This window comes from Lethenteron reissneri, chromosome 3 (genome assembly GCF_015708825.2).
Source record: "Lethenteron reissneri isolate LAM-NWPU_2019-01 chromosome 3, ASM1570882v1, whole genome shotgun sequence".
Taxonomy (NCBI): Eukaryota; Metazoa; Chordata; class Hyperoartia; order Petromyzontiformes; family Petromyzontidae; genus Lethenteron; species Lethenteron reissneri.
The window spans coordinates 10,944,268-10,961,275 of NC_083781.1; the positions used below are offsets into that span (position 1 = coordinate 10,944,268).

Consider the following 17,008-nt stretch of genomic DNA (forward strand, 5'->3'; position numbering starts at 1 on the left):
CGAGAGAGAGAAAGAGAGCACGCGGACTCCGAATATACAACAGCAGCAGGCATCGTCAGGGGGTTCGGGGGATCGAACCCACGACCTCCTGCGAACCAGGCGAGAGAGATGATATCCCCTCGTCCGCTCGCGGCTGACATCGGTCGGCCGATGGAAAATCCGCGTCGTCGTCGTCGTCGTTGTAGTTCCTCTGCGAGCGTTTCGCTCCCCACGGAATCCCATCGGCGAAACTCCAACAGCGTCGCCTCGCGAACGTCAGCACAGAAGTGACAGGGGGAGGCTGCCTTACGAAAGCAGTGGCACTGGGTTTCTTTATTTATTTTGTTCAAATATTTTTTTTCGTTTTGCTCCACTGGTGGATTATTTCTTACCCGCTTCTCCCCCCCCCCCCCAAAAAAAAAGAACGACAAAACACGCAAGGACGACGGAGGGAGGGAGGGGAGGGAGGGGAGCGAGCCGGTGGGGAGGAAGCGAGACACGATGACGATCATTGGACAATAAATAAAATAAAAACCACGTGCACAGACACGGGGCCCACCCAGAGACGACCGTGGCGGCCCCGGGGCGAGTCAGGAGGGGGGCAACGATTTGGGCCGGCGCCTCTTCAAGCCGATTTCTTCAGACCAATTCGGCCGAGGCATTTTTAACGCCGCTCGTTTGGTCGAGACGTCGCTTACGCTGCGCCGCAGGATCGATGCCAGAGGAGCCGAGAGGGCTCGTGCTGGAAGGTTCGCGGAGGTCAAGCCCCGGGTGGAGGTTCGACTCAGCCCCATCGTCCCTCCAGGGTCGGGAAAAAAAAAACGAGTAAACGCATCTTTTTTTTTGCGGGTGTCCTATGGATGGACAGACCGTGGCCCCCGCCATAGGAATATGGAATTTCCGCCCCTGGCTCAGCAGGGCTGTAAACGGGAGATGAGCACAGAGGGGCTCGATGCGAGGAGTCGCTCTGAACGTTTCGAGTGAAATTCCGAAGATGATATTCGCAATAAAAGGAAGTGTGTGCGGGGAGCGGTGGTGTAGCGGTTAGCGCGCTGCACTGCGAACCTGGTGATCCGAGTTCGATTCCCACTCACGGCCAACACCCAGTGGCGATTATTTGAACCGGTCCTGGGCCTCCCTTAGGTCGATGTGTAAACATCGCTACTAGGGAGACAAAGGCGGCCGGGCGTGGTGTTGGCCACCCCACCCCCTTGTGTGCCGTGTCGGCTTACATAGGTGCTCGCTAACAGCACTTGCCCCAACAGTTTGTTAAGGCTATACGGGGGATGTTTGTCTTTGGGGGGTGGGAGACTTATTTTGCGTGTCGCCCCGGAGGCAAATTCGCCCCCCACCCACTCGCCCCCCCCCCCCACTCGCTCCCCCCCACCAAAACACCACCTCTGGGTGGCCCTGTGCAAAGAGTGCAACACGGGCATACATACACACACACGTACATACATACATGTACGTACATACATACATACAAAATATATGTCAAAAACAAAATCCAAACATCGCAAAATTAATTTAAAAAAACACATAACCCCAACGAATTCGTCTTTGCATGCACGTCATATTTTTGTTGTTGTTGTTGTTGTTTGTTCGTCACATTTACAAATGAACAGATTTACTTTTGGTGCCATCATCGCTAACGCGAGTCGGGTGAGATGCGGCTTCGGGTAACAAGGCGTTGCCCTCGTGTGAACCTTTAGTCGTTGTAGTTTGGTTTACGTTCGACAACAGCAACAACATCGGCCACCTCAATTGCGCCCTTGAAGGCCACGTGGAGGCGCTCCTTACCGTGGCCGTGTGTAGCAACATGCAAAACATCTGGGTCGCGACGATACAATAAATCAATTAAACGCACCAATTCGAAAATGTCCTCTTTGATACCGCTGCGTTCCTTTATTTTTGTGTTCGTTTCGTCTGTTTTTTTGTTCAATAAATATTCCCTTTTTTTGTCTTAAAATTAAATTGCTATTGTTGTTGTTGTTGTTTTCGTCTAAGACGTCAATTCCACACAGAATCGCCACTCTCCAAAATCTCGTTTCTCCGTTGGGTGGTCCCATTCAGTTTCTCCGTTGGTTCGGGGGGTGGTGGTGGTGGCGGTGCTGGGAGTAACATTCCACATTCCTACGGACGGGGACCGGCCTGCTGCTCCATGGTTACGTTCACGCAGCCAACAGAAATCCTTTTACAGGCGTTTTGCGCCCCACGATCCATGCCAGGTCACGAAACGCCAAAGTTCGCGCTCCGTGTTACGCGAGTTCAATCCTCCCCCGCCGTCGATTGAGCCCCTTCCCCAACACAGCGAACAGACAGACAACACAGATTTCGATAATTACAAAAGCAACCGGATCGCTGCGGAATTAGACCGCGGTGTGATCGCGGTGTGGCGGCGGGGGGAGGGTGGTGGAGGGAGGAGAGATGGGGGAGAAGGGGATGGGGGAGGGGCATGATTCAGATCGCCCCCCACCGAACTCGGCAGCCCCCCCACCAGCACACACACGAAAAAAAAATCGAGATTCCTTCTCGCTTGATTTGGTGCGGACGGACGAAGAGCGGAGCAGACGGCTGTAACCTTTCGCGGTTCACGTTGAAGAGTCTCATCACCACAACCCCTCCCCCTTCCTCCCTCCCTTCTCTCTGTACCCCCCATCCCCTCCGCCACATCTCCTCCCGCGATCGTCAGGGCTATTATTGTTGTTGTTATTGTTGTTGTTGTTCCTTTTAAATCCGGCAGTTTCTTTGCCGTGACAAAAAGTGCGTCCGGAATTTTGAAAAAAATCCTCCGGATGATTCTCCATGCACGTTTTGCGAGAATATTTATATTTCATTAAATGTTCCGTTAGTTCTTGACGAATGTCTAGAAAATGTCATTCCGCGGGGAGTGTCAGAGGTTTGAATCGTCGGTGACTTGAATTTTTTTATTTTTCAAATAGTTTTTCGTTCTTCCATGCATGGGCAAAATGAGTGAGCAAGTAACCAAATAAATACAATTAATCTCCCGCATCTCAGTGGCAGCAAAGTTGCTGATGATTTGGCGTTTGCAGCGAGCGACGCGATGATGATGATGATGTTGTTGTTGTTGGTGATGTTGACGTTGCGCGCCAGCCTCCGCAAGTGTCTGAAGATTGATTTATTTATTCTTTCTGCCACGCCGGTCGACACGAGTGGTCATTGTCTCGTTGAGTGGTTGCTGTTGGAGGGGCTGATAACAAAAAAAAGTAATCGATTGTTTTTCTCTTGGGCGGGGGGGGGGGTTAGGGGGATTTTCTGGACCGTGTTGATCATTATCTTCACATTTCTCGTCCCGCGCAAGTTAACAAACACGTACACACGAACAAAACACACTGTGTTCTCTGGATTCTGAGACGCACTTAGAAACCCAGTGGCTTTGTGTGTGCGTGATGCCAGGCTTGCACAACTTCATCGACACCGGTTTTGGGGGGAGGGGGGTGCGTCTTACTTTCCGGAGCGTCTTCTAATCCGGACAATATTGTCATTTTGTAAACAAAGAGATTTCTGCGTATTTCTTACAGCAGTAAGATTGTTTCAAATAAGTAAATCAATATCGCGGTGTAAGTGCAGAAAATTCACAGTTGTACTACACTTTGTATGCTCCAACGTCTCGGCTCCCCACAATTTTTCAACCCGTGTGCCCACCACCCCCCACCCTCCCCCCCACCACCCCCCACCAGGCCAATCTCAGGGCTACACTGCCATGAATTTCCCAGACTCGACATTTACGCTGCTTGGCACGAAACAAACCCCCCACACCCCCCCCCCCCCCAACGTATTCTATTGGATATTGGATACCTTGCACGCAAAACCTGGAGCCACGTTGAGCCACTCGGGACACCTTTACATTTGTTTTGCCATATGCAACACGGCATAAGCAAAGCAAAGTGCAGGGTTGGTGAAGAGAAGGGAGGGGGAGGGGGATGGGGGGCATCGCCACTGATGTCAACGGTGCCCGGGAGTCGACCTCAACTGGCCCGGTTCCCAGCGCAGTGCGCTAATCACCGCACCACCACTCCACAACGCAGTGCGCTAATCATCGCACCACCACTCCACAGCGCAGTGCGCTAAGCACCGCACCACCACTCCACAGCGCGTGCGAGCCAAGAGGGGGTGACGCGTTGGTGATGGTGGTGATGGTGGTGTGGTGATGGTGGTGGTGATGGTGTGATGGTGGTGGTGGTGATGGTGGTGATGGTGGTGATGGTGATGGTGGTGATGGTCGTGGTGATGGTGGTAGTGATGGTGGCGGTGGTGGTGGTGATGGTGGTGGTGATGGTGGTTGTGGTGGTGGTGGTGGTGATGGTGGTGATGGTGGTTGTGATGATGGTGGTGGTGATGGTGATGAGTGACGGCAGTGTTGGTGACAGAGGAGCCGTCCATAAATGACGTCACAAAGCTCTGCCCCCCCCCCAAACCATATTCCATTTTGAAAATAAAACATGCTTCAAATCGCTTTAAACTATTGTCATTGTAGTGCGTATTTAATGTAGCGTTGCACTCCGATGTTGTATTTATTAAAATGTCTATTTAATAAAGTAGAACATGTTGTCTATATTCATTTAAAGTTACTGCATTTTGATGTGACCTCACATTTATCAAACACCCCCCCCGCCTCGTCACACATCGTCACAAATGTCTGACCCCCCCCCCCAGGTGCGTGACGTCATTTATGGACGGCCCCTTAGGTTTAAGAATCCCAATAATCCCAAGGTGGTTGCTGTGCCAACAGCGGACGGTCGTGGCGGCAGCGGCGGTGCCGGTTGTGAAGCATCAATAATTCACTGGTCAACAAAAAAAAGCAAATGTTTTTCTCGCCTGGACTTTTGCAGCTGTTTTAGACTAATTTCAGGGTGCTGATTCCAAATCTGATCTCAGATTTGCTCTATCACATTTCATTTTTATGCTATCGGCATACCCCATTTTCATTGATTTTACCCGAAATTAACTCTGTCACTTATGATTGCAAGTTGTTGCGAGTCAGTGACTGCTTTAGTGTTAAAATATGGTGCTGTATTTTTAGGATAGTGTGTTTATAATATAATTTTACGCAGATATCCACATTTATTTAATATTTTTCTTCTGCAGTTTTTATTGAAAATGCAATATTTGATATCTCAAAAACCTGATGTGATAGACAAAAACTGATGCCAGATTTGGAATCAGCACCCCAAAATTACATTAAACCCGTTGGAATACCTTATGCCAGAATACGTGTGTTGGCCAGTATATAATCCAACAGTGTATAAACCATATTCTTAGGTTTTTTCGGTAAAGTCACGTAGGTAAAACATTAAAATTAATAAAAGTAAAATAAAATAAAAATCACGACGTTTCGGAGGCAACACAAGCTTCCGTCTTCAGGTGGAACCGTCACAGCCACGACAGCTGTATCAAGTAAATGAGAAATTGCAGGAGCTACCACTCCGTTTATATAATGGTTGGAGAAGGGGGGGGGGTAAGGGCCAAATACAGCACACTTTTTATTAATATGGTAAGGTGAGGCTTAAGAGGGTGAGCCTTTGTTATGGAGAGGTACGGTTTGTGACTCAACCTGTGACAAGGAGACAACCACTAAACATGGTAAGTTAAATCTTTTTTGCATGGTTAATCACATCTTTCCAATGATTACTCAGTTTGTAACCGTCATCACGGTTGAAATTATGTCTGTGTTTGTATATTTGTATGGCTTCGTGTACAAACCTTTGATGTTTTACCTACGTGACTTTACCGAAAAAACCTAAGAATATGAATCCTTGCAGTCACGAAAGCTTCAAATCTAGCGTATAAACCACCGTGCCCTTTACAAAGCGCTGCAGCTGCGAAAATAAATGCCGTCCTCCTCAATCTGCATCACGTGACCGGGCGAAATAAATAAATAAATATAAATAACGCTTTGGTCACGGCTGATTGGATAAATATATCTCCGCTCATATATTTATGAACGCATCTTTAATGCATGAAGAGGCGATTCCATCTTCATGAAACCGCGTTAAAGAGAGAACAAACAAACAAACAAAAACCCAACCGTTCCCACGATCATCCCCGTGGCTACAGATGTACCCTGCCGTGTCCTGGTGGGCTCGATTGATCGGTGGGCTCGATTGATCGGTGGGCGAGATTTATCGGCGGCGTACGCGCCCAATTTGCTTCGTGCCAGAAGTCGCCGCTGCGATTCGATGCGATCACAATCTCCCGGCGTGGAAGCTGAAACAATGGGTGCAAGTTTTTCTCAATTCCCCAACTCCCCTCCCCCGGCGCCGCCGCCACCACCACCACCTCCCCCGATCTAACGCATCTCCTCCCTGACCTCCCTATCCACACGCATCAGCAATAGATCAGAGCGGGGTGGGCGGGTCGGCAAAAACCTGCGGCTCTTTAAAGCGTCGATAATCTGAACGTGATTTTATTTCAGGACCCACAGACCTCTCGTATTCACCAAGCGTGGCATTGCGGCCCTTGAAACGCTGGGATTCATCTTCTTGGTACTTTCGGTAAAGTCACGTAGAATGGAAATAATAAAATAATAAAAATAAAACATAATAAAATAATTCTCACGACGTTTCGGCCACAACGCAAGCAGCCGTCCTCAGGTGAAGAACAGGTCTGTCTTATTGACAGTCTTATCGACAGACCTGTTCTTCACCTGAGGACGGCTGCTTGCGTTGTGGCCGAAACGTCGTGAGAATTATTTTATTATGTTTTATTTTTATTATTTTATTATTTCCATTCTACGTGACTTTACCGAAAGAACCAAGAAGATGAATCCCTGCAGTCACGAAAACTTTAAATCGTGAGAATCATTTTATTATGTTTAATATTATTTATTTTATTACTTCCATTCTACGTGACTTTACCGAAAGAACCAAGAAGATGAATCCCTGCAGTCACGAAAGCTTTAAATCGTGAGAATTATTTTATTATGTTTTATTTTTATTATTTTATTATTTCCATTCTACGTGACTTTACCGAAAGAACCAAGAAGATGAATCCCTGCAGTCACGAAAGCTTTAAATCGAAATTTAACGCTGGGGTTATTTTACTTGTTTTCGGCCGCATCGCAGCTGCTCGATGTCGATTGGCAGCTCACATGCCCCTGCGTCGTTCACCGACGCGTTTCTGGGTGGGGTCGCGCGTTGTCCGACGTTTCGCTGCACATGCCGGGGAGCAGCTGCCAAAATCGTTCGGACATCGTTCGCGTTGGCCATCTCCTCCCGGGTCTTCGCCGGGGATCCCGTGCCCTCGTTAAGAGAAATCCGCCAGCCTCGCCAAGACATTAAAAGCCCCCGTTTGTTTTTTGGCAGTTGCGTATTATTGGCGATCATTACAATCGTCATCGTTTTATAATAACAATTTATAATAATAATATGGCCCAACACATTACGTTGATATGTCGCCCCCCCCCCCGCCCCGCCCCCCACGCCCGTTCTTCATGAGCCGTGTCACCGGCACAGCTGCCCGGTTGTGCAGACGGCGAAATCTCCCGGCAGGCACGTGGGGCGAAACGTCGGACATCGTGCCGAACAACACCCCCCCCCCCCCGCTCCTCCCGGTAAGAGAAAACGCATCGGAGGGCGACGTAGCAGCAGCGGCAGCACCGGGGAACCCACGAGGCAATTTCGATGTCTCATTCACTTCGTGGTAATGCCACGAATGCCGTAGACCACCTGTCAGATGGCGCCATGACCCTCCCTGCTCACAGCGCCACATCGCCAGCGGTGGCACTGAACCTTGGCGGGCACGGGGGGCCGGGCCCACCCCACACCACGCTGCTCGCAATGCAACCAGGAGTCACCTGTCCAACTTCCACCATCACCGCCCCCCGTCCTCTACCCTCTTCGTACCGCTGCACTCACCCCGAGACGCAGTTGCACCGCCTGCACACTCGATAGCCGCCCGCCCGCACGATACCGCCACTCGGTTGAGCGATATCGCTTGTGGCGGGCAGGCCGCTTTTGAAAAGAAAGAGGTGTGGAGCTCAGTGGGCCTTAGCTGGTAAAATAACAACAAACATAAAAATAAAACAACTTTAGTTGGGTGCCCCCCTTGACAGACAACGTGAGAGACAAATAAAAAATTGGGGCCGTCCCCCCCTCTCCAACCGTACCGATTGTCGCACTCCCTGAGCTGACCACGCACCAGACTGAACGATTGCGTTACGCGGGCAACATTTTAAGATGCTCAGGAGCGGAACCGGGGGGGGGGTGGATGGGGCAATAACCCCCCCCCCCCACCGCCCTTCCCACCCTATTGAGACCACGAAAATTGGTATTGTGTTGACACCAGAGGAAAAAATACAAACAGATTTTATTTTTTACGTAAAATAAATTTAAATCTGTGTTTGTATTTTTTTACTTCTCACTAGCCACACGGCCTTCTGGGAGCGCACGATTTGCTCGAAACGATGCTGACGAGGTGCCCAGGTGTTAGACGCAAGTCCAGGGCGAGTTTCGAATGTCACATTTCCTGATTTCCGATTTAAAAAAATTATTTTGCAAAAGGACAATTTGTCACCTAAGTTTTGTTGTTGGTTTCTTTTTTTTTTACCCGATCCCTTGCAAGTAACCACACCTTGTTCGTTCACGCGTTTGCGTGTCAGCGAAAGTGGTGACGATATCTCGACACCAGGCGCCATGGTGGCTAGGAGATGTTAACTGCCTCGCCTGGTATGCAGGAGGTCGTGGGTTCGATCCAGACCCTGACGCCTGCTGCTGTATACGTAGAGTTTCCGTGACTCTCTCCCTCCTCTCTCACCGTGGCCGCGTGGATTTTTCTCTGGGTCCTCCGGGTTTATCCCTCCACATTTAGAATTAACAACATCGCGCGTTCAAATGTTTCTTTGCTGCTATGAATGTCCAAGTGTCGATGAGCCACTTCGTTGAGCTCTCGTTTGCGATGGCCAGGGAAGCTACATATCTCAGTGGGACCTTACCCCTGGTAAAACAAAAGTAGTCTAGTTCAGTTTTTCTTCAGGTGGGACAAGCGCACGGATGTTACGTCACTTCCTATTTACGTGTTTATCCGAAATAATTTTACGCAAACAAATTCGGATTGTCCGAAATAATTGTCATATCTAAGCACGATTTTTTGGGACTTTGTTGTTGTTGTTGTATCGATGCGAAAGATGGGGAGGGGGCGAGGGCGAGATGCAATAAAAAAAATGATGGGGAGCATTGCGTTCGTTCAATTGCCATGACTGAAAATATTAAATGTTCTTGTCGGGTTCCGTAGGAAATGTGACGGGGATAGGGGAAGCATTAGGTGACTGTATGAGAGCCAGCCATCGGATTTCCTTCCACTCTGCTGAAATAAGTGCTACATTGTATTCGAGTCAAAACACATTTGGAAAATTTTTTTATAAAATAAAAGCGTGGATAAAATGTCAATTTCTGTAAAAAAAAAAATAGAATGGGGGTGGAGGGGGGGAGAGTTTGATTGGGCGACGGCTCAGACCACGGGCCGCGACTTCGTTCATTTATTTCAGAATCAGAATCTTTCTTTAAACCGGAGGAAGAAATCCGATGAGCTATGAAGCTTTTTTTCACTGGCGTCCAGTAAGGGGGTGCGCGTTGCCACGATCACGTGGGGCGTCCCAACAAACGGTGACGTGGCCGGCGAGCATCCTAGCTGCGCCAAATCGGGTACGAGAAGGAGGCCCTCTCCCATCGGGCTGACTTAGCCTTAAAAACGAGCACCCGGTGCAGTGCGTAAACATCAACGCTGCGGAGAAAAATCTACAGTCGGGTCGTGGTGCTGGCCATCACCCCCCCCCTCCGCCCCCCGTCACATGCCACGGTCTTCAACAAGCACTTGCTCTAACAGCCTGTTCAGGCTACACGGGGGAATCTTTGCCGTAGTCCACTTAAAGGTATTTGCAAGTCTCGCGTTCGGCCCCTCGGTAAAAAAGCAAAAAGTTCCCTGACCCCGTGATTGTGAAAATTGTGTTCAACTCAAGACCAACACGTAAGTCCTCACGAACAATTTTACCCATCCAGCCTCATCAGGCGCCCGATGATGCTGGTTGTAATTACAGGCGAAAAGTCACGGGACTCGAATTGTTAATGTTCTGGGTTCACTCTCCAACGCACAACCGGTGTGCTGAAGTAGCAACTAATCGACACGTTTTGTTTACGTGACAAACCTTACTAATTGGCCGTGTCGGGTGGTGGTCGGTTTAACGACACATTTATATTTCGATGTAAAGCTTTCGTGACTGCAGGGATTCATCTTCTTGGTTCTTTCAGTAAAGTCACGTAGAATGGAAATAATAAAATTAAAAAAATTAAACATAATAAAATAATTCTCCACCTAAGGATGGCTGCTTGCGTTGTGGCCGAAACGTCGTGAGAATTATTTTATTATGTTTTATTTTTATTATTTTATTATTTCCCTTCTACGTGACTTTACCGAAAGAACCAAGAAGACACATTTATGTTTACGCGATCTAACCCCACAAGAAACCGTCGTTCAAGGAATGATATATGTACGTGTCTTTAATGCTTGCAAACGTAAGCGTTTAGGATGTGATGGATTGCAATCGAGAGAACATGACCGGCGAGTGGCGGGCAACTGGGAGGGCTTTTCCGGCAAGTTCCACGAGCATCAGGGAGCGACCATCACAGCGTGGCAACAACCCATGGAGATAATTGGTTTTTTACCCTTTTACCTGCTAACAAAACTGACACCTTTTTTACAAGGAGTCATGTTTGCATAGACCACAATACCTGCAGTCATAATACAAACAAAAAACATAACTCTGATAATGATATGCACTGTCCTTGAAGTTGATTGGTCCACACTCGAGACAGCTTTCCTTAGAGCCTAGTCTCACATGGTGTTGGACCAGATGACGCCAAAAGACGCACAACTCAAAGACAATGCACCATCAGAGTATAAGAGCTCGGGGAAAGCATTTACACCATTGGAACCTCATTTGCCAGTAAAAATATGTTTTTACTGGCAAATGAGGTTCCAATGGTGTAAACCCATGGAGAGTTCCGTGGCTATGGTTTGGAGAGTTCCAGCGATATCCTCTACAGCAGCGGTCCCCAACCCCGGGGCTGCGGACCGGTACCGGTCCGTGGCCTGTTAGGAACCGGGCCGCACAGCAGGAGGTGAGAGCGGTGAGTAAGATGTTTTCTTGTTCATGTTTTAGCTTTTTTGTTTGTTGCGGTTGCACCCGATTCAAGAGCCGAATGGCTCACAGGGCTATACCTAATAAATGAAACTTGAAACTTGAGTTCGCGCATGGCCCGCCCCAATTATTTTGTTATTTTCCACTTCCGTCCGCGCCTTTTTCCCACACCGCGCGCTCGTCTCAGTCACAGTTTTGCTAAGCCCACAAGCTGCTAACCCCTAGTAGCCAAAATGAGTAAAAAACAAACGTCGCTGGAGAGCTTCTTTGAAAAGGGGGAAAGACCCAATGATGACCCCCCCCCCCCCGTCCGTGAAAAAAACGATCCCTGGTGCCAAAAAGTTTGGGGAGCGCTGCTCGACAGTATCACACAAGGGCGAGTTTAAGAGTGACAGGACATTCTCACGTTGAGCCCTGCGCTTACTTGCCATAGGGGTGCCGCTGTGGCGAGATGTTAACTACCTCGCCTGGCACACAGGAGGTCGTGGGTTCGATCCCGTGACCCTCTTCACGTGGTCGCGTGGATTTTTCTCAGGTGCCCTCCGGTTTGTCCCCTCCACGTTTAGAATCGACATGCGTTTGGAGTATTTGGCTGCGATAAGTTTACACACGGCGATAAGCCACTTCGTTGAGCTATCATTTGTGGTAGCCGGGTTGCTCCTGGTTAAATAAAAAAATAGTTGCTGTGCGCGCATTGAGTTCCACAATCCACGGTAGAGTTGAACGCATGCGTTCTCGGACAGGCAGTTTGTTCCGCTGATGTTTTGGCCAAATATTTACAGGCAATGACTTTATATTCAACACATCAATGAAGCCCAAGTGGTCACAAATATGCATAAACTTTCAACCTGATTTCCAATATGATCCTCAGCGCATAGCGTGCCGAGATCTCAACAGCGACCAGATCTCAACACTCAGTGACCAGATCTCAGCACCCATTAACCGGATCTCAACACCCAGTGGACATATCTCAACACTCACTGTAACAAGATCTCACTCAGTGTAACCAGATCTCAATCAGTGTAACCAGACCTCACTCAGTGTGACCAGACCTCAACACCCTAGTGACCAGATCTCAACACCCAGTGACCAGACCTCAACACACACTGCTGAAAGCGCGATAGACGCTAGCAGACGGCATCGTCACTCCCACCTCTTCCTAGATGTCTGGCCAAGAGGAGGTTGAGACGAGGAGGCACACCCTTCAGCCCAGCAGTGGCGCAAGTGCGCAATTGCAGGGCTCCGCCTTTACCTTTTCAACGCGGCCACCGCTGGGGAAACACAACGGCAGCGTCCTTTTTTTTTTTCCACTGGCACATCACCCGAGCCGAGCCAGCACGGTGGCTCCCACAGGCGGTAACGGCATGGCAGCTCGTCCCTGTCCATTCGCCCTTAGCGAGCCAGAACCGAAACCGTGACACGCCCCCGGAGGTGGGGGGCCAAGCAGGGCCAGGGGCGGGGCGAATGACCGCGTTCGTGGCGTCGCGTGACGTCGTCCAATACGGATGCGGTGGGGGTGGGGGTGGAGGTGGTGATGGGCACACAGACGGTGTCGCCGCGTGGCCAACGTGCGCCTCGACCCATTCCGTGGGCACACGAACTCGTCGTCGCGCCGTCTCCTCGCGCGTCAACTCGTTCGTGAAGTCGGCGGCTCGGCTCGGCTTCTGCAGTGGAAGGGCAAAAAAAAGCCACCAAACCATGGCGCCTCACGAGCCGCGCCGGAACTGCCTAGGCCTACCGGGGCACGCACTCGGATTTCTGAAGCTTGAAGGAAAAAAAATGATAGATACAAACGTGAAAAGTTCCACTCGGTCGTTGTTACGCAGCCCATCCTGGATTCCCGCGACGACGAGCAGGATGTTGAGGAGGAGGCGGAGGCGGAGGAGGAGCAGGAGGGCCCCCGTCACACCGGCGTGGTCCTGCGGTTCGTGATGGTCGACGTGAGGGTGTCCTGCATCTCCTTGTGCACGCAGTTGTGCGAGTGTTGCACGAATCCTCCCTCCCCGCCCACGTTCATCCCGGCAGCTCCTCCCGCTCCTACTCCAACTCCTCCTGAATTGTTGAAGGGCCCTCCCCCGCCTCCTCCTCCACCGCCGCCGCCGCCACCGCCGCCACCGGCCACCGCCACATTTCCGCCTCCAACTTGCTTCCCGCCGGCGTCTCCGCGCCCCAGCGTGTACATGGCGATGTCTCCCGCCGACGCCTGCGACTGGCCCGCAACTGCCGTGGCCTGCTGGCCCGCCGCGGCCTGCAGGCCCTGCGAGGCCACGGAGGAGAAGCCCTTGGCCGCGACGGGCGAACCGTCGCGCGAGCGCGACTGCTGCTGCTGCTGCTGCATCGTCATCTGCATGGAGAGCGGCATGGTCATCTGCAGCGGCATGGTCATTTGCATCGACATGGGCATGCCCATGGAACCCTGCTGCTGCTGCTGCTGGTGCAGCTGCTGCTGCTGTTGCTGCTGGTGGAGGGACGACAGCGGCGCCTCGCTCGAGCGCGAGCTGGAGCGAGATCGGGAGCGCGAGCGCGATGGCGAGCGCGAGCGGCGTCGGTAGCGGTAGACGTAGGCGGCCGGGACTCGAGCGGCCGCCGCGGCCGCCGCGGCCGCCGACGACGACGACGCGGCCGACTTGCGCAGGAAGTCGGGGCGGAAGCGAGCCCGCTCCAGCCGGTGGTTGTCGATGTAGATGCGCACGGCGAGGACGCCGACCATCTCGGCGACGATGAAGGAGAGCGCGCCGAAGTAGAAGGACCAGCCGTACGAGTAGTTGTTCTTCTTCGACTGGCTTTGGTTGGGGTCGCCCACGTTGGCCGAGATGTAGACGATGATGCCGATGATGTTGCTGAGACCTGGCCCGTCCGCGCCCGCCACGGCGCCGCCACCGCCGCCAACGACAACAACAACAACGAGCGGGGGGAGTTAGGAGATTCGTCGACTGCTGCGGTTGTGGCTGCAATGGTGGTGGCAGCGGTGGTGGTGGTGCTAGGTAGTGGTTTGGCGGCGGTGGTGGTGGTTGTTTCGTGGTGATGGGAATGGTGGTGCCGGTAATAATTTTGCCTGTGATGGTTTGATGGTGGTGGCGTGGTAGTGGTTTAATGACAGTGGCTGCATGGTATTAGTTTGGTGGTGGTAGCCTGGTGGAGATGTACGCAGTGATGCCACTTAGGACGTCATCATCATTATCATGGTGGTACTGGTGGAATTGTAGTAGTTTGGTGGTTGTATGATGATGGTGGTGGTGGTGGTGAAGGCGCTTGTATTTTTTTGGTGATGGTAGTAGTGGTGGTGGTTGCACAACCAAGATGATGCCGATGATGATGTTGCCACTACCTGCATCGTGTGGTGGTCGTGGTTGTTTGGTGGCGGTAGTTGATTGGTGATGGTGGTAGTAGATTGGTGGTGGTGGTTGTTTGGTGGTGGTTTGGTGGTGGTGGTGGTAGTAGATTGGTGGTGGTTGTTTGGTGGTGGTGTTTTGGTGGTGGTAGTAGTAGATTGGTGGTGGTGGTTGTTTGGTGGTGGTTTGGTAGTGGTGGTGGTAGTAGATTGGTGGTGGCGGGAGTAGATTAGTGGTGGTGGCTTGGTGGTGGTGGTTTGGTGGTGGTGGTGATTTGGTGGTGGTAGTAGATTGGTGGTGGTAGTTTGGTGATGGTGGTAATAAATTGGTGGTGGTGGTTTGGTGGTGGTGGTGGTTTGGTGGTGGTAGTAAATTGGTGGTGGCGGGAGTAGATTGATGGTGATGGTTGGGTGGTGGTAGCAGTGGCGCTTAAGAAGTACTGCATGGCATGTGCGATGTCATTACTAAATATCAGCCACAGTGGTTTAATGACCATAGCGATGGCGGTGGCGGTTCGGGCCTTTGTAGCTGCTACTTCGCTAACTGCACTTGCCCCGAAAATCTCTAAAAGGCTAAACGGGGCGTGGCTGGGGCATCTTTGTCTTTGGTGTGCTCGCGTGCTGTGCCACCTGCAGAGACGAAAAAGATCCCCGCGCTCAGCACGATGTTGTTCTTGGATTTGTAGAAGCGGCTCGCGGCGATGCACAGCCCCCCAAAGAGAAGCAACGCCACGCTCAGTATGGGGAACACACTGGAGGCTCGCACCACGCCTTGCGGGGGGGGGGCAGGGGGGGTCACGGCGTGGGGTGGGGGGGGCGAGGGGGTAACACCATCAACATCATAATTTACACCATGGGAACCTCATTTGCCAGTAAGAAATATGATAATTGTTTTTTTACCCTTCTATCTGGCAACAAAACTGACACCTTTTTTTTGACCAATCAACTTCAAGGACAGTGCATACATTATCAGAGTTATGTTTTTTGTTTGCATTACGACTGCAGGTATTGTGGTCTATGTAAACATGACTCCTTGTAAAAAAAAGTGTCAGTTTTGTTGCCAGATAGAAGGGTAAAAAAACAATTATCAACATCATCATTCATCAGCAGCAGCAGCAGCATCACCAACGGCAGCAGCAGCAGTGGCACCGTCAGGGTTATTGATCAGAATATTTTTGTTCAAACTGGAGGAATCCGATGAGCTGCAAAGCTCTTTGCCACAAGGTGTCCCCGTAGGGGCGCGGCGTCAGAACGTGACGACGACAACAAAATTACATCGACTTCGAAAGGAGTGCAAAGTGTAGGAAAGATAAACGAATCACTTGAACAAATAAAACTAAACTAATTTTTTTCTTCTTGGTTCTTTCGGTAAAGTCACGTAGAAGGGAAGGAATAAAATAATAAAAATTAAACATCATAAAATAATTCTCACGACGTTTCGGCCACAACGCAAGCAGCCGTCCTCAGGTGAGTTGTGGCCGAAACGTCGTGAGAATTATTTTATTATTTTTCTTTTTATTATTTTATTACTTCCCTTCTACGTGACTTTACCGAAAGAACCAAGAAGATGAATCCCTGCAGTCACGAAAGCTTTAAATCGAAATCTACTTTTTTTGTACATTCCCAGGTAAATCCCACTGAGGTGTTAACGTATTTTTCAGAAGCGATAGCTCAACAACAAATAAGCTTATCACGGGGAGATTTACAGCAGCAAGATAATCGAAATAATCTTAAGTGCAGCCGCAATAAAATAAGACCAGGTCTGTCGGGGAGACCGCTGTCTCCCCGACAGACCTGGTCTTCACCTGAGGACGGCTGCTTGCGTTGTGGCCGAAACGTCGTGAGAATTATTTTATTATGTTTTATTTTTATTATTTTATTCTATTGGAACAGGTAGGGCCCCAATGAGCTACGGAGTTGCACCTTTTTTTCAGAAGCGACCCGGTCCTCACAAAAGTGGTTTATCGTCATCGCGTGGAAAGTTACGGCAGGAGCCGAATGTTCTAAATGCGTGGATGTTCATTCTGAGAGTGGAGGGGGGGACACCGGAGGACCCGGAGAAAAATACACGCTTCCACGGGGAGAATCTCCGCACAAAGCAGTTCGTTAGTTTATCAACCGCTCGAGGAAGGGATGATGGGTGGAGTCACCCCCAACCCACCCACGCGCCCCCCAAACCATGATTCGAACTCGCAATCTTATGATAGCGAGCGGCTCGCTCTACCACTGAGCCAACTTAATATTTAGAGGCCCGCAGACCTTGGGAAATTGTTGGCACCGGCTGCTTTACCGCGTGGCTGCTGCTGCTGCTTCTTTTCCGCTCGCCTGTGATTCCTCCTCCTGGCGCCTCTGAGTCGTCATCTCTCTCTCTCTACGAGTGCGTTTCATGTTGACATCATCATTATTATTAGCTTGTACCACACAGGGACAACTGCCGCTGGGGGGGGGGGGGGGGGAATGCGGGGGGGTTGGGTGTCCCGTGCCGCAGGTGTGCTGCGTGGAACGCGCGGGGATGATGATGATGATGACGATGATGATGATTT

The 17,008-nt window shown here is 50.6% G+C and overlaps 1 protein-coding gene across 1 annotated transcript in view; it reads right to left on the reverse strand.

Moving 5' to 3' along the window:
- Positions 1-7,409: 7,409 nt before the first annotated feature.
- Positions 7,410-17,008, reverse strand: part of LOC133346459 (voltage-dependent calcium channel gamma-2 subunit-like) — a 57,916-nt gene continuing 48,317 nt past the window's right edge. Inside the window, exons 3-4 of the mRNA XM_061558039.1 lie at positions 15,096-15,236; positions 7,410-13,981 (exon numbers count right to left, since the gene is read on the reverse strand). Of these exons, the coding sequence (XP_061414023.1) occupies positions 13,038-13,981; positions 15,096-15,236 (1,085 nt within the window). The 3' untranslated portion in view covers positions 7,410-13,037. The remainder of the gene's footprint in view (positions 13,982-15,095; positions 15,237-17,008) is intronic.